The sequence below is a fragment of the Chiloscyllium plagiosum genome, chromosome 26 (genome assembly GCF_004010195.1).
Source record: "Chiloscyllium plagiosum isolate BGI_BamShark_2017 chromosome 26, ASM401019v2, whole genome shotgun sequence".
In the NCBI taxonomy this organism is placed as follows: Eukaryota; Metazoa; Chordata; class Chondrichthyes; order Orectolobiformes; family Hemiscylliidae; genus Chiloscyllium; species Chiloscyllium plagiosum.
In genome coordinates this window covers 27,136,662-27,158,877 of record NC_057735.1, presented here as the reverse complement: position 1 = coordinate 27,158,877, position 22,216 = coordinate 27,136,662, and the positions used below count along the sequence as shown (strand labels likewise).

Sequence of the window (22,216 nt, the reverse complement as noted above, 5' to 3'; positions counted from 1 at the left end):
GCACCTCACAGCCTACTATTTTGGAAGTAAGTTCCCTTGTTCATGTGGATTCACTGTTGTCATTTAAAACTTGGCAGAGCATTAATCAATTCAGGCAGAGACTTCTGCCTCCATATAGGAATAAAATTGCAGGCAACTCTCTAGTACTGGCAGTGCCAAAGGCAGTGATGTCCACTGTTGGGACTTCATGCAATTCCCAACAGAGATCTTCACTGCAGCCAGATGGGGTGGTATGTGTGTATGTATCAACTGTGGGTTGGGATAGGCGGGGGGCATTGGATGGACGGGAAGATTTTTATGGGTCAGACTAGCAGGCTTGGGTGAAGAGAGGGTAGATTCTACAGTCAACAGGCTACTGGGGAATGGAAAGCTTTGATGGGGATTAGTGATAAAAACATGGTAAATCCTCCAAAGGATATGGTACCAATAATTAAGATATTCCCCCTCCTATGTTGCCGGTCTGAAACCTGAACAGTAGGAGCTGCTGGACTTCCTACTTGATGGTAGCTGTCATACTTGCACAGAGTCTGCAACATGAAACTAATTACTCCAGATAATAATTTCTCCAACATTGTTAAAAATCACAACATTAGGTTATAGTCCAATGGTTTATTTCGAAGTTTAAGCTTTTGGAGCCCTGCTCCTTGGTCAGGTAGCTAATGCTATGTCGACTAGCTACTGACTAAGGAGCAGAGCTCTGAAAGCTTGTATTTTGAAATAAACCTGTTGGACTATAACCTGGTGCTGTGATTTCTAACTTTGTCCACCCCAATCCAACACCAGCACCTCTACATTTCATGGCTCTCCAACATACAAGCATGCCTACCTATATTGCCTCACTAAATGGTGGGAAGTGTTAAGTGTACTGTGCTTATTCTCAGCTCTACAAGGAGTCCACAAAAGAACTCTGTATTTATGTAAAACTCTAAGCTCAAAAACTGCATGAATTTATGTAAAACTCTGTTATCTCACTTTTTAGATTAGAATCAATCTAAACATCAGGTCATAGACAGAGAACACAGGGGTCTAACACCTTCAACACATTGTCTAGCTATCACCATTGATAACAGCTAACCTGAGAATGCAACTTTATAAAAAAGGTTTTGTGATTTATACATGAAAGAAGTGAAACTATCACTGTATTCTAACAGATGAAAGGCTTAACAATCAATTTTTCAATGTATAATTTCGAGTTACATCACACTGCAAATTTTTGCTATAAATTCTGTGTTGCAATCAAACCCTCCACAATCACCTGATGAAGGAGCGTCGCTCGAAAACTAGTGTGCTTCCAATTAAACCTGTTGGACTAGAACCTGGTGTTGTGATTTTTAACTTTCCACAAAAGAAATGTGAGATAGAATGTTAACATGAAATAAAATGACAAATGTTTGATATAGCCTCCAGTCTTGCATTATATAATAATACTTGCACACAGACACATCTAACACAACTTGTTACAAATTAGCTTTCACTCAAGCTAGTGATTGATGTTTGCAAAATTAGACTATAAAATTGGATGGATGATCTAGTCCCTTATTCCTCAGCATATAAAACATACAGCAGGAACAGGCCCTTCAGCCCATCTTATTTGTGCTGACTATGACGCCATTCTAAACCAATCCGATCTGCCTGCACGTAGTCTCTATCTCTTTATCTCCTGCCTGTTCGTGTGTTTAAATACCTCTTAAACAATATGTATCTGCCCCCACATCTTCCCCCAGCGACCTTCGCTAACAAAAGCCTATCGACTTCAGCTTTTCAATTCTCAACTTATCTGCTATCCGTATGCACCTTTGCGAGGAATAACTTAAAACGTCGTTTGTGTGTGTGTGTTTATCTTTCTCTCCCACGTATCTTATTTTCAGCGACACCCCCGCAGTATGTTAGAAATTAAAGCACGATGTGTTCAATGTGAAGCAGCCGACGTCGGGAGTTGATCTGATGGGGGGCGAGAACAGTGAGCAGAGACACGAAAGGGGGGGAGGGGGCAATCGGGCCGAGTGACAGCAGAAACCGTTGGGAAGAGGTAGCCGCGTGCGACGATCCCGGGCGGGGGAGAGAGAGAGACTGGATGACGCAATGACCGAACCGTCCGGCGCGCGGGTGTGGGCGTGGCTCACTGACGTCAGCACGACTGAAGGGGGAAGTGGAGCTGCTCGAGCAGTCGGGTGTCAGATGTCATTCCCCGTGGGGGGGTGTTCCCGATGCTTCAGATCTACCCCCTTTTAGATGGATCTCACTTTCTCCACATCGGGATTACAATAAGGAGCTATATAACGACACTGGCCACCTCCACGAGTCAGTCGTTTTGTTTTAAATGTGAACTCCCGTTGAGATACGGAAGGGGCGGTTTCTTTCAAAATTTTAAATTCTTTTTTGCAGCAACTCCTCTCCGCACCCCGACGCCTTCCTCTTCCTTCCACCCGCCTCCCTCAACCGCCTGCGACCCTCCCCTTTTGCAAGAGAGGAGAGCAGCCTCCCTGCACAATGTCAGAAGTCAGGCCGCACTTTTACAAACAGGAGTTGAATAAGACAATCTGGGAAGTGCCGGAGAGATACCAGAACCTCTCTCCCGTCGGATCAGGGGCTTACGGCTCCGTTTGGTACGTGTTCCGTTGCTTTCATTTACTTAATTTTTTTGCTGGAGCCGCGCACGGGTTTCTGTTTTGCCCCAAGTTGTGGGAAAGTTGTGTAAGAGCTGCAGCAGCCTTGGCAGCTGTGCACCCCTGCAGGCCTAGCTAGGCCCACACTTTTTCTTCATGATTCACTAAGATGTTTTGGCGTGTGGTTCATTGGGACTCGTGCACGCATTGCATTTTTAAACATTTTCTTTGCGCACAATTCTTGAGCGGATTTGACAAAACTTATTCACTCTAGTCAAAAACAAATTGCTCAATAACTTTTTGCATGATGCCTTGGTTTTCTCCACTGCCCGTGGTCGCCTACCGTGTCCAACAAAAAGGTTTTTAACTTTCTTCACATTTTTAACTTTCCACAAAAGAAATGAGATAGAATGTTAACATGAAATAAAATGACAAATGTTTGATATAGCCTCCAGTCTTGCATTATATAATAATACTTGCACACAGACAGTGTGCAAGAGAGGAGAGCAGCCAGGAGACACAGTCAGTGAAAGTCTGCTGTGTAGTTCTAATTCCTGTTTTTTTAAATCATCATTGGACTTTAACCCATCAGAGTTTGTCTTGTGGATTAGTTCTAAGCCCTGTGTTATATCTATAGATGCCCTAATCCTTTCAGCATTTTGATAACTTTTGTGTACAGAGGTTGTCTTTTGTTCGTTTTAAGGACTATTGTTGCTCTTTATTGTGTTTATGGTTGCACTTTTCATTTTCACGGGAAAACTTTAATTGACTAAATTGTATTGTGTTAGCAATGCTATTTGTTGAATAGCACTGCTTTGACCCGTTGGGACTTAGTTCCTCATATAGGCACGGCACCGAAATAACGAGCAGTTTGCTGGAAGTTTAGAACTTACTGATTTGCACAATTTGGCCAGCCTGCCTTGTCTTCATGAGTGCTGTATTTGAATCTCTGGGATCCTTTCCAACCAAACATGAGCCATAAATTCACATTTTTCGCTAATTGCTATCTTTTTACTACGAAACGCTGCCATTAACAATGGAGTAGAATTGTGGGTTCAATAGAAACTTAGCTGCAGCATCGACGACTAGATGTTGTTTACAAAGAGGAGAAAGTGAGGACTGCAGATGCTGGAGATCAGAGCTGAAAATGTGTTGCTGGAAAAGCACAGCAGGTCAGGCAGCATCCAAGGAGCAGGAGAATCGACTTTTCGGGCATGAGTCCTGAAGAAGGGCTCATGCCCGAAACGTCGATTTCCCCTGCTCCTTGGATGCTGCCTGACCTGTACTTTTCCAGCAACACATTTTCAGCTCAGTTGTTTACAAAGAGTCGGATAATGTTGCGGAAAGGTTTATAAATGAGTTGGATCCAATTGAAAGATGAGTGGCAAAAGTTTGATTGAGTTTGAGATTGTTGACCTCAAATTCCTTTAGATACTCCATTATTACGTATCACAAACTGATTTCACTGCTTCCAATTAATGCTCATCTGCTTACAGTATTCGTGCAAGTAAAATAAGTTGCAGAATATTCTCCATTGCTCGGCTCAGTGGCTGAAATGCTCCTGCTGTACTAACACTGCTCTGATTTGAGAAGTTTGGGTGTCAATAAAGAGTATTTTAAACTTCACAAATAGATGTGCTGAAGTAGTTCATGGTGCTTTTATTTTGGAAATATTATGAAAATTTAAATGATTTTCTTGAGTAACGCAACATTGCTAAGAAGCTAATTGTAGGCAACTAATGCATTGCTTAACTCCAACCAGAGTGTGACAAATTAGTTCTTGTGCCTGCAAATTGCCGATTTCTGTCTGTGACATTGATTTTGCACAATCTCATTTTGTGTTAGTCATGAATTCATTTTTTTCACACCATTGGCTACCATGATGGGCACTATCTAAAGTAGTTCTAAAGAGGAATAGAGCTGCTAAGGGAACCAATATCCATTTGGGAGGAAATTTCTTGGGGTACCATTATGTGCTTGTAGTGGCATTTGGGTCACTGCTAGATGAGCTGACACATTGGCTCACCTGTATAGTCCAGCAATGTTGTTTCATCATATGCAACCAACCCATGATATGCCCTGAGATGCTGTGTTGCAGGGAAACTGCATATAGTTATTTGCTACTGTCGTTGTATACGCATTATACTATAAATGGACACATTTTCAATACAACAATTCCACAGAAACATTAAATGTTATAAAATCCATGATAGGTTTTAGCAGCCTTGATTTTAGGTGACTAATTAGAGTGCAGACGAGAAAGTGAAAAGCAATTCGGGGAATAAGAAATTAGTAAGTTAAGTGCTGCCTTAGTTTTGTACTCAATTTTTACCTGTGCTAAACTGGAAATGATTTTACTGTAATATCAGTACAATTAATTGGAAATAATGAAATACTGAATCAGTGCTTCAATCCTTGGTATGTATTTTTCAAAAGAATCTTACTTTTGAACCTGAGTGCTGAACTGAATTATCTTTTGAGTGAAATATTTCCTGTGCTATTTAATTCATATTTTCCACACAAATGATGGGAACAATGCTGTAACCAGCATTGATAAGTCTTTGAGGAGACTGGTAAATGGCAGTATGTTAAACAGAGCAACTAATTAAGCAGTAACAGTTTCTCTCGTCACATTTCGTTTCCTGTGGATGTAAACGTTGCAATAAATGTTCACAGGTACTTCAGAAAAATTGGAATGGGAAAATACAACACTATTTAAAATTCAAAAACCTGTTGAGAATTATGATCTCTGCATTTAATCTTCTTTAATATTTTAAATATAAATCAGTGATTAGTCATTGCCAAGTATGTATGCTAATTCAAATTCTGTCACTGCTGGGCTTGGTAATTCCAAACAAATTCAATGTTGTAAACATTTTGATATTTAAAGTTAAACTTTATTCAAACATTGAAATTGTCATGTCCAAAACCTATTCATGTTCTGAAAATTAAATTGCATAATATTCATCTCAGTGCAGCAATCTACATATTTTTTGTAGTATTTCATAAGTGTTAAGTTATGCCACTATTCCGCATGTTAAGCTGCTAATGCATTTGTTCTACTTTTTACCTTTTTTTGTTTGTAAAATTTCTTCATACAATTCTGAAAATCCCACAGTGGTGTTGCACTTCTGCTATGACATGCAATGAGGGCAGATTGAATAGATTAGTCTTTATTCCCTAGAGTTTAGAAGAATGAGAGAAGATCTAATTTTAAGAATATAAATTCTTGAGGGACAAAAGCTGAAGCAATGTTTCCCTGCCCAGGGAATGTATAACACAAGCAGGGTTTCAAGATAAGTAAGCTATTTAGAATAAATAAGACATTTCTCTAATCAAATATCTTTGGAATTCTTTGCCTCAGATCTGATACTCAATTGTTGTGTGCATTCGAGACACATTGTGCATTTATTTTGGATATGAGAGGAATTTGGATATTAGGGGACACATTCAGGTAGAATGTCAGCTACAATCTTGATCAAAAATGGTGTAGGCTGAAAGGTCCAAATGGCCTAATCCAGCTGCCATGTCTTAAATTTTCTTTGTGGCCTTTAGAATTGTTTGTCACCTTTAATCTTGTGTGTTGCCATCAGCTTGCATTATACAGCATCTTAGTATTGGTGGTATCCAGAACACGTTCAAAAAGAGAATGGACAATAAATCATGATGGCAGAGTTAGGGGAAGTTAACTCTTTATAATCCCATCATGACCTCCCTGCTTTCGTAATCTATGCCTCAGTTGAGAAAGGCAAGTGCCCCGTATGACATTTTCCACTACCCTACCAGAATGCCCTCTGCTTTCAGAGATCTATCAAACGCACCAAGGCTTGTTCCATAGAGCTTCCTAGTGTCATGCTACTCACTGAACACTTTCTTGTCAAAATACTCATCCAAAGTGTATCATCTCACATTTTTTCAAGGTTGAATTCTACCTGCCATTTATCTGCCCATTTGACCATCCCATTTATATCATCTTGTAGCCCAAGGCACTCAGCCTCATTGTTAACTACCCAACCAATCTTTGTTTAATCCGCAAATTTCCTAATATACATACAGTCATCTGTCATTTGTAGAAATGACAGATAATAGGGGACCAGCACAGACCCCTGTGGTATGCTAGTGGACATTGGGTTCCTGTCATTAAATCAGCTTTCTGTCCTCGCCTTCTGTCTCCGACAACACGGCCAATTTTGAGTCTACTTTATCAAATTATCCTCTACCTTGAGTGTTTGCATTCTTGGCAAGTCTCCTATGTGGGACTTTACCAAAGATTTTGCTGAAATCTATATAACATACATCAACTCCACTACCTTCATGTATGTGCCTGGTCACTTTCTCAAAAACTTCTATCAAATTTATTAGGCATGACCTCTGTCTGACAAAACCATGCTGACTATTCCTGATCAAGCCTAACCTCTCCAAGCAGGGATAGATGCTGTCCTTCAGAATTTTCTCCAATAGTGTGATGTGAGATTCGCTGCTCTGGCTTTCTCTCAGCCTTTCTTAAATATCAGAATTAAATTAGCTGTTCTCCAGTCCTCTGGCTATAGAGGAGTTAAAAAATTTGGATTAGTGCCCTTGCAGTCTCTTCCCTTGCCTCTCCCACAGCAGGCTAATTCGCAATTTATCTGGACCTGGCTATTTGTCTGACTTTAAGCCTATGAAACCTTGTCCTTCCCTGTGTCAGTTTGCTCAATTCATTAAGATAATGGCTGATCTGATAAATCCTTACCTCCACTTTCCTGGGTTTTCTCCATAATCCTTCATTCCCATACTAATGACAGATCTCTGTCAACCTTGAATGACCAACAATCTAGCCTAGACATTCCTCTGAGATAAAGAATTTCACAGATTCACTACTGAGCGAAGCACTTCCTCCTATGTACTCTTAAATATACAACTCCTAATTCTGAGGTTATACCCTCTCCTTCCATAGGAAAGGAAAAGGTTGAGAGTCTGAAGGGAGATTAGAGTTAGGCAGGAATTTAAAAAGGAGGCCCTCGAGAGTAGTAATATCTGGATTACTCCCGGTGCTACGAGCTGAGTGAGGGCAGGAATAGGAGGATAGAGCAGATGAATACATGGCTGAGGAGCTGCTGTATGGGAGAAGCATTCACATTTTTGGATCACTGGAATCTCTTCTGGGGTATAAATGACCTTTTACAAGAAGGACGGATTGCGCCTAAATTGGAAGGGGACAAATATACTGGCAGGGAAATTTGCTAGAACTGCTTGGGAGGATTTAAACTAGTAATGTGGGGGGTGGGACCCGGGGAGATAGTGAGGAAAGAGGTCAATCTGAGATGGGTACAGCTGAGAACAGAAGTGAGTCAAACAGTCAGGGCAGGCAGGGACAAGGTAGGACCAATAAATTAAACTGCATTTATTTCAATGCAAGGGGCTCAATAGGGAAGGCAGATGAACTCCGGGCATGGTTAGGAACATGGGACTGGGATATCATAGCAATTACAGAAACGTGGCTCAGAGATGGGCAGGACTGGCAGCTTATTGTTCCAGGATACAAATGCTACAGGAAGGATAGAAAGGGAGGGGGAAGTGGTATTTTTTGATAAGGGATAGCATTACAGCTGTGCTGAGGGGGGATATTCCTGGAAATACATCCAGGGAAGTTATTTGGGTGGAACTGAGAAATAAGAAAGGGATGATCACCTTATTGGAATTGTATTATAGACCTCCTAATAGTCAGAGGGAAATTGAGAAATAAATTTGTAAGGAGATCTCCGCTATCTGTAAGAATAATAGGGTAGTTAGAGTAGGGGATTTTAACTTTCCAAACATCGACTGGGACTGCCATAGTGTTCAGGGTTTAGACGGAGAGGAATTTGTAAAGTATGTACAAAATTTTCTGGTTTAGTATGTGGATGTACCTACTAGAGAACGTGGAAATTTTGACCTACTCCTGGGAAATAGGCAGGGCAGATAACTGTCAGTGAGGGAGCACTTTGGGGCCAGCAACCATAATTCTATTAATTTAAAATAGTGATGGAAAAGGATAGGCCACGTCTCAAAGTCGAAGTTCTAAATTGGAAAAAGGCCAATTTTGACGGTATTAGGCAAGAACTTTCAAAAGTTGATTGGGGGCAGACGTTTGTAGGTAAAGGGACGGCTGGAAAATGGGAAGCCTTCAGAAATGAAATAACTAGAATCCACAGAAGCTATATTCCTGTTAGGGTGAAAGAGAAGGCTGGTAGGTATAGGGAATGCTGGATGACTAAAGAAATTTGAGGGTTTGGTTAAGAAAAAGAAGGAAGCATATGTAAGATATAGACAGGATAGATCGAGTGAATCCTTAGAGTATAAAGGAAGTAGGAGTATACTTAAGGGGGGAAATCATGAGGGCAAAATGGGGACATGAGATAGCTTTGGCAAATAGAATTAAGGAGAATCCAAAAGGATTTTTACAAATGAATTAAGAGCAAAAGGGTAACTAGGGACAAAATAGGGCACTTCAAAGATCAGCAAGGCAGCCTTTGTGTGGAGCCGTAGAAAATGGGGGGGAAGATACTAAATGAGTATTTTGCATCAGTATTTACTGTGGAAAAGGATATTGGAGATACGGACTGTCGGGAAATAGATGGTGACATCTTGCAAAATGTCCAAATTACAGAGGAGGAAGTGCTGGATGCCTTGAAAAGTATAAAGGTGGATAAATCCACAGGACCTGATCAGATATACCCTAGAACTCTGAGAAGCTAGAGAAGTAATTGCTGGGCCTCTTGCTGAGAGATTTGTATCATCGATAGTCACAGGCGTGGTGCTGGGAGACTAGAGCGTGGCTAACGTGGTGCCATTGTTTAAGAAGGGTGGTAGGGACAAGCCAGGGAACTATAGACCAGTGAGCCTGACATCAGTGGTGGGCAAGTTATTGGAGGGAATCCTGAGGGACAGGATGTACATGTATTTGGAAAGGCAAGGACTGATCCGGATAGTCAACATGGCTTTGTGCGTGGGAAATCATGTCTCACAAACTTGATTGTGTTTTTTGAAGAAGTAACAAAGAAGATTGAGGGCAGAGCAGTAGATGTGATCTATATGGACTTCAGTAAGGCATTCAACAAGGTTTCTCATGGGAGATTGGTTAACAAGGTTAGATCTCATGAAATACAGGGCGAACTAGCCATTTGGATACAGAACTGGCTCAAAGGTAGAAGACAGAGGGTGGTGGTGGAGGGTTGTTTATCAAATTGGAGGCCTGTGACCAGTGGAGTGCCACAAGGATCGATGCTGGGTCCTCTTTTTTTTTTTTGTCATTTTACATAAATGATTTGGATGTGAGCATAAGAGGTATACTTAGTAAGTTTGCAGATGACACAGGGTTGTTTATCAAACTGGAGGCCTGTGACCAGTGGAGTGCCACAAGGATCGATGCTGGGTCCTCTTTTTTTTTTTGTCATTTTACATAAATGATTTGGATGTGAGCATAAGAGGTATACTTAGTAAGTTTGCAGATGACACCAAAATTGGAGGTGTAGTGGACAGCAAAGAGGGTTACCTCAGATTACAACAGTATCTTGATCAGATGGGGCAATGGGCTGAGAAGTGGCAGATGGAGTTTAATTCAGATAAATGCGAGGTGCTGCACTTTGGGAAAGCAAATCTTAGCATAATGTATACATTTAATGGTAAGGTCCTAGGGAGTGTTGCTGAACAAAGAGACCTTGGAGTGCAGGTTCATAGCTCCTTGCAAGTAGAGTAGCAGGTAGATAGGATAGTGAGAAGGTGTTTGGTATGCTTTCCTTTATTGGTCAGAGTATTGAGTACAGGGGTTGGGAGGTCATGTTGTGGCTGTACAGGACATTGGTTAGGCCACTGTTGGAATATTGCATGCAGTTCTGGTCTCCTTCCTATTGGAAAGATTTTGTGAAACTTGAAAGGGTTCAGAAAAGATTTACAAGGATGTTGCCAGGGTTGGAGGATCTGAGCTATAGGGAGAGGCTGAACAGGCTGGGGCTGTTTTCCCTGGAGCGTTGGAGGCTAAGGGGTGACCTTATAGAGGTTTACAAAATCATGAGGGGCATGGATAGGGTAAGTAGACCAAGTCTTTTCCCTGCGTTGGGGAAGTCCAGAACTAGTGGGCGTAGGTTTTGGGTGAGAGGGGAAAATTATAAAAGAAACCTAAGGGGCAACGTTTTCACACAGAGGGTGGTACGTGCATGGAATGAGCTGCCAGAGGAAGTGGTGGAGGCTAGTACAATTGCAACATTTAAGAGGCATTTGTATGGGTATATGAATAGGAAAGGTTTGGAGGGATATGGACTGGGTGCTGGCAGGTGGGACTAGATTGGGTTTGGATATCTGGTCGGCATGGACGGGTTGGACTGAAGGGTCTGTTTCCATGCTGTACATCTCGGACTCTATGACTGACCTAGATTCTCCCACAAGGGAAAACTACCTTCTTTACAAACTACCCTGTTGAAGACCCGTAAGAATTTTGTTTCAATAAGTTTGTCACTCATTTTTCTAAACTCCAATAAGTGCAAGTCTAAGCTACATCTCATCGTAAAACTGTCCTTGCATACCTGGTATCAGTGGAGTCAACCTTCTCTGGGCTCCAACGCCAATATAGCTTTCCTTGGACAAGGGGCCTAAAACTGTTAGTGTCTCAGCTGTGGTCTGAGTTTTAGTAAAACTTCCCATATTCCGTTTGAAAGCTAGTGAATCTCCTCTGAACCCCCTCCAGTGCATTTGCACCCTTCTAATAGTATGATGAGTAGAACTGCACACAGTATTCTATCTGTTGTTTACAAAGTTGTAACAAGTCTTCCTTGCTCCTATATTCTTTGGTCTGGCTATTTGAAGGCAAACATCCCACATGCTGCCTTTGTCATCCTGTCTACCTGTCCTGACCTCTTCAGGGATCAACAGACTTGTACACCAAGGTCCCTTTGTTCCTCAGTACCCTCTGCTATTCGTTATGCAAAAAGGGAGGGATATACACAATGCATCACCTTGTAATTATCGAAAATAAATTCCATCTGCTATTGTTCTGCCCAATTTACCAACTGATCAATATCAAACTGTAGCCTGCGAACATCCTCCTCATGATTAAAATCATCAATTTTCATGTCATCTGTAAGCTTGATTATACTTACTACATTTGCATCTAAGTTGAGGGTACACAATAAACAGCAAGGGTCCCTGTAGTACAATGCTGGTCATGGGTTTCTACTTTTTAAAAAAAAACAGCCCTTCACCATTACCCTTTGCCTCCTATCTGTAAGCCAATTTTGGATCCAGTTTGCCAACTTGCCTTGGATTACATGGGATCTTTTTGGACCAGCCTTCCATGAGCGATTTTGTCAAAGGCCTTACTGGAGTCTATGTAAACCACATCAACCGTACGACCATCATCAATATATTTAGTCACCTTTCAAAAAAAATTAATCAGATAGGATCTCTTCCACCTCTGACTACAGAGGTGACAAATCTGACTACAATGTCCTTCTCTTCTGTGAATACGGGTAAGTATTAATTTAAAGCCTCACCCATGTCCGCTGGCTCCTCGCATAGGTTGGCCCTTTGATGTCTTGATCCCACTCTTTCATAAGTAATCCTCTTACTCTAACATACTTGTAAAAGCCTTGGTGTTTTCCTTGATCCCTTCTGCCATAGACATCTCATGGCCCTTTTTTTTTTTTGCTAGTATATTTTCCTTTTTAAGTCCACTTTTGTGTATTTCTAGATGCTCTGCTATTAAACCCTTTATAACAGACTCTATTTTCTCAATAACAGAAGGACTTGAGTGATCTGAGATCAGTCTGATAGGGTATGGAGTCTTGAATCTTGGATGAGTTAGTTATGTGAAAAAACAGAAGCCAGTCATGAAGGGATTGGAAAACTCTCAGAAGTGAATTTGAATGGTCATGGGCTATGATTTTCGACTGGAATTGATCGGAAGGTAGAAAAATGACCTTGGATCTTGTAAAAGTTCATTTCTGGATCAGAGGATACCAAGGTATGACTTGGTGGATGGCAAAGGGGATGTAATATGACAAAGTGGAATTTATTGCAGAAAATAAATTTCAAGGTTTTTACTTTCTGAATATTGTGCTTAAATTCATGAGAAATGCTATGAAAGGGGATTTTCCACTTTGTTTCCCTTGTGGTTTCGCTCTTAGTTCTATTGAAGCATCAGACAGGATACGATGCACAAAACTTGCAAGGCTATGGTATCAATCTTGTCTGTTAGCACACTTGCCTCCAAATCAGAAGATTGTGGTTTCAAGCGGTTTTAAATCTAGAGGTGAAATCACATCATTTAACTACAGCTAACCACCATATAGTGGTTAGGGAATTCTACACTGTGGGAAAATGTTTTTTGGCTCACGTGACCCCTTAGGTGAGTGGAAGAAACCTCATAACATTATTTGCAGAGTCAATGCTTCCTAGTTTGGTTAGTATTAATCATTCAACAAATATCACTAAAATAAATTGGTTATTTCATTAATGTTTGTGGGATCTTTTGTGCAAATAGGGTAGTGTTATTGTTACTTGATTATTTGATGCTTCATTGTTTCAAAGCATTTTGCAACTGTTCTGTACAATTGTAATCTTAAATACCATTTAAATATCCAATACTTTCTCATGGTATCTTAATTTGTAGAGTTACCATCATGCAAATCCTTGAAATAGGTTTTTTCCTTACCGTACAAACTATTTTCCCTCAATATAATGGTAAAGCCAATAAATAGTGGGCAAGTCCAGCTGTGTTTGCAGAATAATTATTTTGAAAACAACAGAAAACTTTGGCCATTCATTCGATCGCTTCAAAATTCTTCCCTGGTTTATATACTCTTAATCTACTTGTGCATGTGGAGACTTCTGACCTGAATGTGATGCAGCTGTTACTGGTCAACAGAACTAATGAATGCAAACAATTTCTTTTTGGCCTGTTAATTTTTTGATTTTGGTTTTTTGACATTTCATTCTTTTAAAAATTGAATTGTCCTGCGCGCAAAATAAAATATCAGCATCCTCTATTCTGAGCTGTTCAGAAATAACTATTGGCAATTATATACAATATACATATACTATGAATACAACTGAAAATCCATTGTAGATATCAGAATTTTTTAAGTGTTTGGCTTTAGCTGAAAAGAGACATTTTGCTGAAGCACTTTGTCTTCCACTCCACCTCCATGTTATTTGCTTTCTGTGATTAAATATCTAATTTACAATTTCTAATTTCGATTCACAGGGTCATAGTAACAGGTGTTGACCATTCAGCCTGTCAAGCCTGCATGACTCTTTAATAATGGCTGTTTGAATACTTTAATGCCTTTTACTCATCCCACCCCAATAGCCTTATATCATTGATAGATTTGTGACTATCAATCTCAGGCTTTAACATAGTCAACTACTGAGCTTCCAGATCCCACTGGTACAGAATTCTAAAGGTTCACAATCCTTTGAGGAAAAGAACATTTCATCTGCATCTAGTGGCGGCATCCTTTTTATTTTCAAATTGTGTCCCCGGTTCTAGACTCTCAAACATCTTGCCTGAATCTACAACCTATCCCTTTTTACTATTTTTTTAACTTCCAGTGACATCACCTCTCATTAGTCAATACTCCAGAGAATTCAAGGCCAGTTTGTCCAGTGTATCTTTGGACAAGTCCCCATTCTGGGAACAAGTCTGGTGAATCTTTACTAACTTTTATTGCAAAAGTGTCATTCCTGAGAAAAAGCCTAAAAATGCACATGTCCGGCAGCATTCTAACAAAGCTCCTAGACAGTTGAAGGAAGACTTCAGTAGTCCTGAACTCTAATCTTGCAGTAAAGGCTATCATTTATTTTCCTAACATTCATCTTCCTAATTGTTTGGTGCACCTGCATGTTCGCCTTTAGTGACTGATGAACAAGGGCACCTAGTCCCTTTTGTAGATTTCCAGTTTTCAATTTCCTATCTTTTAAGAAATGTTCTGCACATCTGTTTCTCCTGCCAAAGTGGATAATCTCACCTCACATTTTCCATATATTTCATCTGCTTAAGCGTGTGCAAATCCTTCTGAAGTTGCTTTCCACCTTGCTTACCCCACACACTCTCTTTCTTCCAAATTTGCAGATGGTACAATGCATTTTATTTGGTTCCTACCACAAGTTGTTGACACTTGTGAATAGCTAAGGCCTTAGTTCTGATCCTTGCAGTGATCCACGCGCCACAACCTGCCAATGTGAGAATGACCCATCTATTCCCACGGTTTCTAGTTAGCTAATCCTTAGTGCATGCCAGTATATTATCTTCTATCCCAGGTGTTTGAATTTTTTAACCAGTCTCCTGTAACAGGGTACTGTAACAGAAATCTTCTGAAAGTCTAAGTCGAACACAGGACTGCATTAGCAGTCCATTATAAACTTTATTAGTAACCTCTTCCAAAAAAAATCTAATTTGTTGAATGTGACTTCCTATTCACAAATCTATACTGACTATGCCCAGTCATTATTTTCCAAATGTGTTTATGGTAGTCTTCATAGCAGACTCTTGCATGTTCCCTACTACTGATCTGTAGTTAACAGGTCTGTAGTTCTGTGTTCATGCTCACTTTCCTTAAATAGTGTAGTGATATTTGATACTTTACAATCTGCAGCAGTCATTCCAACAACCAAAGAATTTTGGAAGATAATTACCAATTCATTGACTATATATCCAACTCCTTCAATGTCCTGGGATGGAGGATATCCGCTCATGGGGATTTATCTACTTTCAGTGCCATTAATTTAGTCAGCACAGTCTTTTTATTGATGATTTCTTGCAACTCTTCAATTTCCCTAGCTACTTGGATTTCTCTTTCTGGGAGATTTCTTGCATTGACCTCAGTGACAACAGAGTAATCATTCAGTTTCTTCGTAATTACACCATTCTCCATTATAAATTCTCACAATTCTGCCTGTGATGGTCATATAATCTATACAGTGTGCAAAGAAGCCATTTGGCCCATTGAGTCTGCACCAACCCTTTGAAGATCAAACCATCCCAACTCTATAAGCTGAATGCATACAAATCGACTTGCGAGTGGACTCTTTGCGATCCAGGGCCTGCCTGTACTTCAGAACCTATTGAACTGTAATATCTTGCCTCAAATCACAAAACAAAGACTATTGCATAAAGTAGGAACTTATGGTGCAAGAGGTAACATAGCTTTATGGATAAAAGATTGACTGATCGGCAATAGTATGCATACATTTGTTTTTGGTTCTAATTGGCAGGATGAGAGCAATTGGGTCCTGCAGGGACCTGTGCTGGGCCCTCAACTTTGTACAGTTTATATCAGTGACATGATGGGATTAAATGTATGGTGGCTAAATGGTGACACAGTGTAATGCGTGTTGCAAAGATGATGTAACAAGGACATCGATTATAGATGGAGTTTTGTCTGCTCATTTAACCTAGTAAATGGAGTATGAGGGGGAGAAATATGAAGTAGTTGAGGACAGATGAAGGGAAAATAGTTTGACAGCTCTGCGAGTTTTGAACTTTCTGCTTCATTGTAGTAGAAATAAGGCTGTTGAATATATTTCAAGGCGACATTATTCTTGTTCGGCAAGCGAGTTAATAGGTGTTGGGGATAGATCAGTGTGTGGAATTTGGAATGCAACATGTAGTTATGATTTAATTGAATGGCAGAGGAGGCTTGCTTCTCATTTGTATGTTTGTAACTTGAATTATACAATTTCTTTAACAAAGGAAGAGGCTAGATGAGTTTTATATTAATGTAGTTCTTGTCCATGAGGCAGACGTGTTTGACAATTGTAATACAATTATAGTCTATCCAATGTTGACTTCTAACATTGCAAACTCTGGCTAGTTTTTGAGTAATTACGACACCATAGAAGCATCTTAATTTTAAATATGTTTGAGATTTTGAATCCGTCCATTTTATTTAAACATCACAAATTACATTGTCTCAGCCTCATTTTTTGAAATGTAATTCATCTATATTCGATGTCCTTGTTACATCATCTTTGCAACGCATATTACTATGTGTCACCATTTAGCCACCATACATTTTTATTTGTTAATATCTTTTTATCTAAAGAGATGCATTTATTAATGAATAAGCAGACTGTTTGTGCAAATAGTTACAACAAAATATGAGAGAGAACTTGGTTGTTAAAAAGAAATCTCTAAAATCTAGAGCTTTTGCTTTCTCGGCAGCCTTTCAAGATCTACATTACTTTTCTGTCCTGTTATGATGATTCAGATCTAACCTCTTCGAATAGTTGCCTAATTTTGTTGCTTACATTTGAACTAGTTCAGAAAAAAATTACTTTTCAGTGTTTGTTTTTTTAGTGGAGCAGAAAAAGAGGAAATAAAGATTTGATGATTTGCTTCACAAGCAATATTTTTGGCTTATTATGGTAATTGCTCATTGTCCTTGGAAATGTGTGTGTGCGTGTTACTGCTTTACTTCAAAAGTATACTTGATTTAAAAAAAACTGTCACTAGGGTTTTTCGATTCTGTACATATGGAGAACTAACAAATCCAAAGGCATTTCTTTTTTGCACAAGGTTATATTTACATACTTATGAGGCGTCGGGAGGGTCTGATAACTGAATAGACACCAATTAATTCCAGAAAGACCTTAGTGGTCTTTCCCAACTGCACCTTGACAACAGTTGCCCAAATTTTTGTGCAGATGGGTGCACTATAGTCCTGGACCTTGGAATGTGCCAGCCTGAAACACTCAGTAGAGATCAACTTCTTGCTCTCAAAAACAAGCCAGTTTCAGGCAGACCTAAAGAGTGTCTTTCAATGAGTTGATGGTCTTCCAGGCGCAGTTGATGTTTGTCGTGGGGGGTGGGTCTGTCTGTCAGTCAGTCAGTTGATCCCAGGGAACAGATTGTAGAGCACAGAGTTCTGCATCATGGATGTGCTTGGAACGAACCTCAACAAAAACCACTCTCTCCAGACTTCCTTTGCCAAGGTACATTCCAGAAGAAGATGTGTGACAGTCTGTACATCCTGACAGTCACTTTGAGGGCAGTGTGGGTGGCACAATCTGGGCACACAGGATCTCACAAGTAATGCCCTTCTTACCACCAGCCAAGCAATGTCTTGGTGCTTGTTGGAAAGTTCTGGTGATGCATTCTGCCAAATGACTTTGACAGTCTCTCCGGGAACAACCCAACAGGATTCATCCTCTCCCTTTTCTGGTAGGATATTGAGAGCAATACATGCTGACCACGTCTTGATGGACTTGTAATCGCATATGGTGTTCTCTGCAAATTTCTCCATGAAGGACAGCTTATACAGAATGGACCAATTGCTGGGAACATTCCATGAATTCGATGCCAGTCCCATCCTTCGCAATGCCGGGGACAGAGAGAACCTCAGTACGTACACTAGATATTTGTGTACTCTGGGTTTAGGCAAAGCATGATGCAGCTGCACATTAAGATTGTCATCAGGATGACAGCATTGCATACGTGTTTATTGCTGAAAAGAGATACTGTTGAAGCTTAGTTATATGATTCTTATTGAGAAATGTAAGAATATCAAATTTCTAAAGGAAGAACAATTTATGTTGCATGGGAAAGCAGTGTTGATTAGCAAGTGGACTCTGGTCATGGCAGTACTGTGGAGAATGCACAAGGGATTAGTTATCTCCCACACTTTTTTAAGTGAAAGAGGAGCAAAGGATAGAATCCTGTGAATGAATATATGTATAGGTTAAGTATGTAGGTGACAGGCACTGAAGGTGAGCCTAACTGATCATAACTCAGTGTAATTCTTAGTGCAGGTACTTGTTGACCTGATGCAAGATGTACAATATACCTATCATCATTTTTGAAAGATGGATTTTAAAATAGAAGCAGAAGAATTTTGGGCATGTGCTTGGGAGAACTTCTAAAACCCTAAGAACCCTGGTTAAGATGTTTATGGCAGGCAAAGTAAACACAGCAAAGCCACTAGTTTTGTTTTGACCTCCAGAATCAACTTGTTCAATTCAGAACAGATGAGTATGGTTATCCAGTCACCTCAGCAGAATTGTTTTTTTGTCTGAGAAACCCAAAGCCCAAAGAGTTGGTATAGTAGTCTTCACGTTGAGAACTGAGTGAATTTAGGTCCTCAGAATTATGAAAGGTTCATGCCTGCAGATTTGGAGGGAATTGTAAAATTGTTTGTGTATTCCATAAGGGGGGAAAACTGGAAGAAGATTGAGTAGAAATGTAGAATTGAGATAGGACATTATTTTTGTGGATGAATCTCTATAACAGTTAATGTTGGAGAAACAGGGTTGAAACTTTTTGTTGTTTGTGTTAAAATCTTTCTAAACTGTATTCTATACCACTGTTCTACACTTTTGTGTAATGTGAATAATGCATTAAGAACATCTGCATCCTCATGGAACATAGGATGTTGAGAGGTGACTTTTTTTTGAGGTTTATAAAATCATGAGGGGTATAGATAGAATTAACGGTAGGTGTCTTTTCTGTAGGATGTGGACTTTCAAGATTAGGGGGCATATTTTCAAGGTGAGAGGAAAGAGGTTTAAAAAAAGACAAGGGGACAAATTATTTAGACAGAGGGTGGTTTGCGTGTGGAATGACCTTCCTGAGGAAGTGGTGGATGCGGACACAGTTATGATGTTTAAAAAACATTTGGATAAGTACACGAATGAGAGCTTTGGAGGGATGTGAGCCAGGAGCAGTCATGTTGTACTAATTTAGTTTGGGATTATGCTTGGTATGGACTAGTTAGACTGAAGGATCTGTTTCCATGCTGGTATGGATTTGTGGCTCTGTATATGTTTCAGTCACAAACCACTTCAGTGTCGAACTTTTTTGGAAAAAAAAATTAACCTGATCTGAGATTGTGTTTTTATTCTGGATTTGATTTATCCTGGTGTCTTATTGATTAGGATTATAAGTGGTAACTCAGGATTGTACTGTCCATTTACAGAATTGCACCAAATGTTGGACACTGAGCTGTTTTGTGAACATAAAAACGAAAGAACAGTGGGTATTGTAAATTAGTAACAAAACCAGAAGTTGTTGGAAAGGCTCCGCAGGTTTGGCAGCATCTGTGAAGGGAAACCAAAGCTAACATTTTGGGTCTGGTGACCTTCAATTGATACTGGCGAGGAAAATGTTGGTTTATATGCAGAAGATAAGGTGGGGGTCGGGGGTAAGGAGTAAATAATAAGGATAGAGCCCAAAGATTGAGAAGAACAGTTAGACAAAGGAGTGGGTAACAATCTGGCTTGGAGGGTGAATAGTGGAAACTTAGTGGCTAACAATAGGTAGCATGTAATGGCAGACTGTGATAATAAGGCCTAATGTGTGGCATAGGGAATGAAGACATGGACCTAAAATGATCAAACTAAATATTGAGTCCAGAGGGCTGCAGGGTCCTGAAAAAGACAACGAGTTTTTCTTCTAGCTTGCGCTGAGCTTCTCTAGAACACTCTGCAAGGCCAAGACAGAATGGTGTGTTAAAGTGGCAGACAAATGGAAACTGTATATTCAGCCTGCAGAAAAGATAGATGTTCTGCAAAACAATCGCCCAGTCTACACTTGTGGTCTCCTCTAAATGAGGAGAAAAGATTGTGAGCAGCAAATGTAGTAGAGTAGATTGTGAGAAGTGCAAATAAAGTGCTGCTTCACCTGGAAAGTATGTTTGGGCTCTTTGGGTACTGAGGAGGGAGGAGATAAATGTGCAATGCTTGCCCCTTCAGTGGTTGCAGAGGAAAGTGCCGTGTGGCTCTGGGAGATGTTGGGAGTGAAGGAACATGGACCAAGAGTCCTGGAGGGAATGCTCCCTGCGGAAGGCAGACAAGAGGGGAGGGCAATATGTGTGCTGATGGCATCTTGCTGGGGGTGGTGGAAATGGTGGCTGATCTTCTGATGTATATGCTGGTGAGATAAGGGTATGGGGAACCCTGTCACTGGGAGAAGAGAGGGGGATTGAGGGCAGGTGTGGTTGATGGGTCGGACCTGGTTGGGGGTCCTGTCAACAGTAGTGCTAGGGAATCCAGAGTTCAGGAAGAAGGTGGACGTTTCGGAGGCTCCCTTGCTGAATTGTGCCTTATCAGAACATATGAAGCGGAGACTAAGTGTGAGAATGGAATGCTGTCTTTACAGGAAGCAGGGTACAAGGATGTATAGTCCAGATGACTGTGGGAGTCCGTGGGTTTATAGTGGATGTTAGTGGTCAGACTGTCCCCAGAAATGGAAACTGATGTCCAGGAAGGAAGGAAACCGTGGTAGACCAGGTGAAAGTGAGGGCAGGGTGAAAACTAGAAGCGAAACCAATAAACTTTTCGAATTCTGGATGGAAGAGGGAAGCAACACCAATGACATCATCGATTATACAGGAAAGAGTTGTGAGTGGGGCCCAGAATAGGATTGAAACCAGGAATGTTCCACTTAGCCCCCAAAAGAGAGGTGTAACGGGCCCGTGTGGGTATCATGGCCACCCCTTGACTTGAAGAAAATAAGAGTTAAGAGAAGTGGTTGAGGATGAGCAAAGGAATGTATGATGAGAGGGGATAGTTCAGGCCTTTGCTTCCAGGGAGAAGTGGAGAGCCCTGAGACCACCCTGGTTGGGGGATGGACTTGTAAAGGGATTGCACGTCCGTGGTAAAGAGGAGATGGCTGGAGCCTGAAAACTGGCAATTCTGAAACTGGCATTGTGTCAGGAATCACGGATGTATGTGGGCAGGGACTGGACTGGGGAGAAATGACAGAGTCTAGGTAGGAAGAGATGAGTTCTCTGGGGCAGGAGCAAGCTGAGATAATGGGTAGTCCTGTTTGTGGATTTTCAGAAGGAGATAGATGCAAGTTTTGCAGGGCTGAGGGACTATCAGCTTGAAGGCAGTGGGGGAGGAGATCACCATACGAGATGAGGTAAGTGTCCATAGTTGATACAATGGCCTGATGTGCTATGGTAGGGTCATGGTCCAGGGGAAGATGATAGGAGGTATCGGAGACCTGTTGCTCAGCCTCTGCAATACACCGGACAAGAAAACAGTGCCACCCTTATCGGCAGTGTTAATAACAAAAGTCTGGGTTGGATGTCAGTGCATGGAGTGCAGTCAGTTTGGAGGGAGATTGGCTGCCTCAATTTCTCTGCTCCCCTTACCCAATCCAACCTGTCTCCCTCCAAACTGACTGCACGCAGTATGCTTGGATCCCAACCCTGACTTATTAACCCTGCCAGTAAGGGTGTTGCTGTTGTAGTCTGGTGTACTAACCTCTACATTGCAGAGGCTACAGCAGCTCTCAGATACCACCTCGTATCTTCCCCTGAGTCTTTTTATTTTTGATCTGAAGAGGTTGATAATATCTTGTGTCAAAATCTCATTTGAAGATTGCTCTGTCTGTATTACACTGAAGTTTCAGTCTATCTTTTGCATTCATATCCTGGAGTAGGATTTCAGTACAGTTGAAAAATGTGTTGCTGGAAAAGCGCAACAGGTCAGGCAGCATCCAAGGAGCAGGAGAATCGGCGTTTCGGGCATAAGCCCTTCTTCAGGAATGAGGAGGGTGTGCCAAGCGGCGAAGATAAAAGGTAGGGAGGAGGGACTTGGGGGAGGGGCGTTGGGAATGCGATAGGTGGAAGGAGGTTAAGGTGAGGGTGATAGAC

The 22,216-nt window shown here is 40.9% G+C and overlaps 1 protein-coding gene across 3 annotated transcripts in view; it reads left to right on the top strand.

Annotated features, from left to right (window-relative positions):
• Window positions 1-1,810: 1,810 nt before the first annotated feature.
• Window positions 1,811-22,216, top strand: part of LOC122563202 (mitogen-activated protein kinase 14) — a 75,444-nt gene continuing 55,038 nt past the window's right edge. The window contains exons 1-2 of one of the 3 annotated variants that reach the window (XM_043716756.1): window positions 1,811-1,828; window positions 2,386-2,606. In XM_043716756.1, coding sequence (XP_043572691.1) covers window positions 2,491-2,606 — 116 coding nt within the window. In that variant the 5' untranslated portion in view covers window positions 1,811-1,828; window positions 2,386-2,490. Of the gene's footprint in view, window positions 1,829-2,196; window positions 2,302-2,385; window positions 2,607-22,216 lie in introns of those variants that run through there. The other 2 variants (XM_043716755.1, XM_043716758.1) reach the window with 2 other exon arrangements.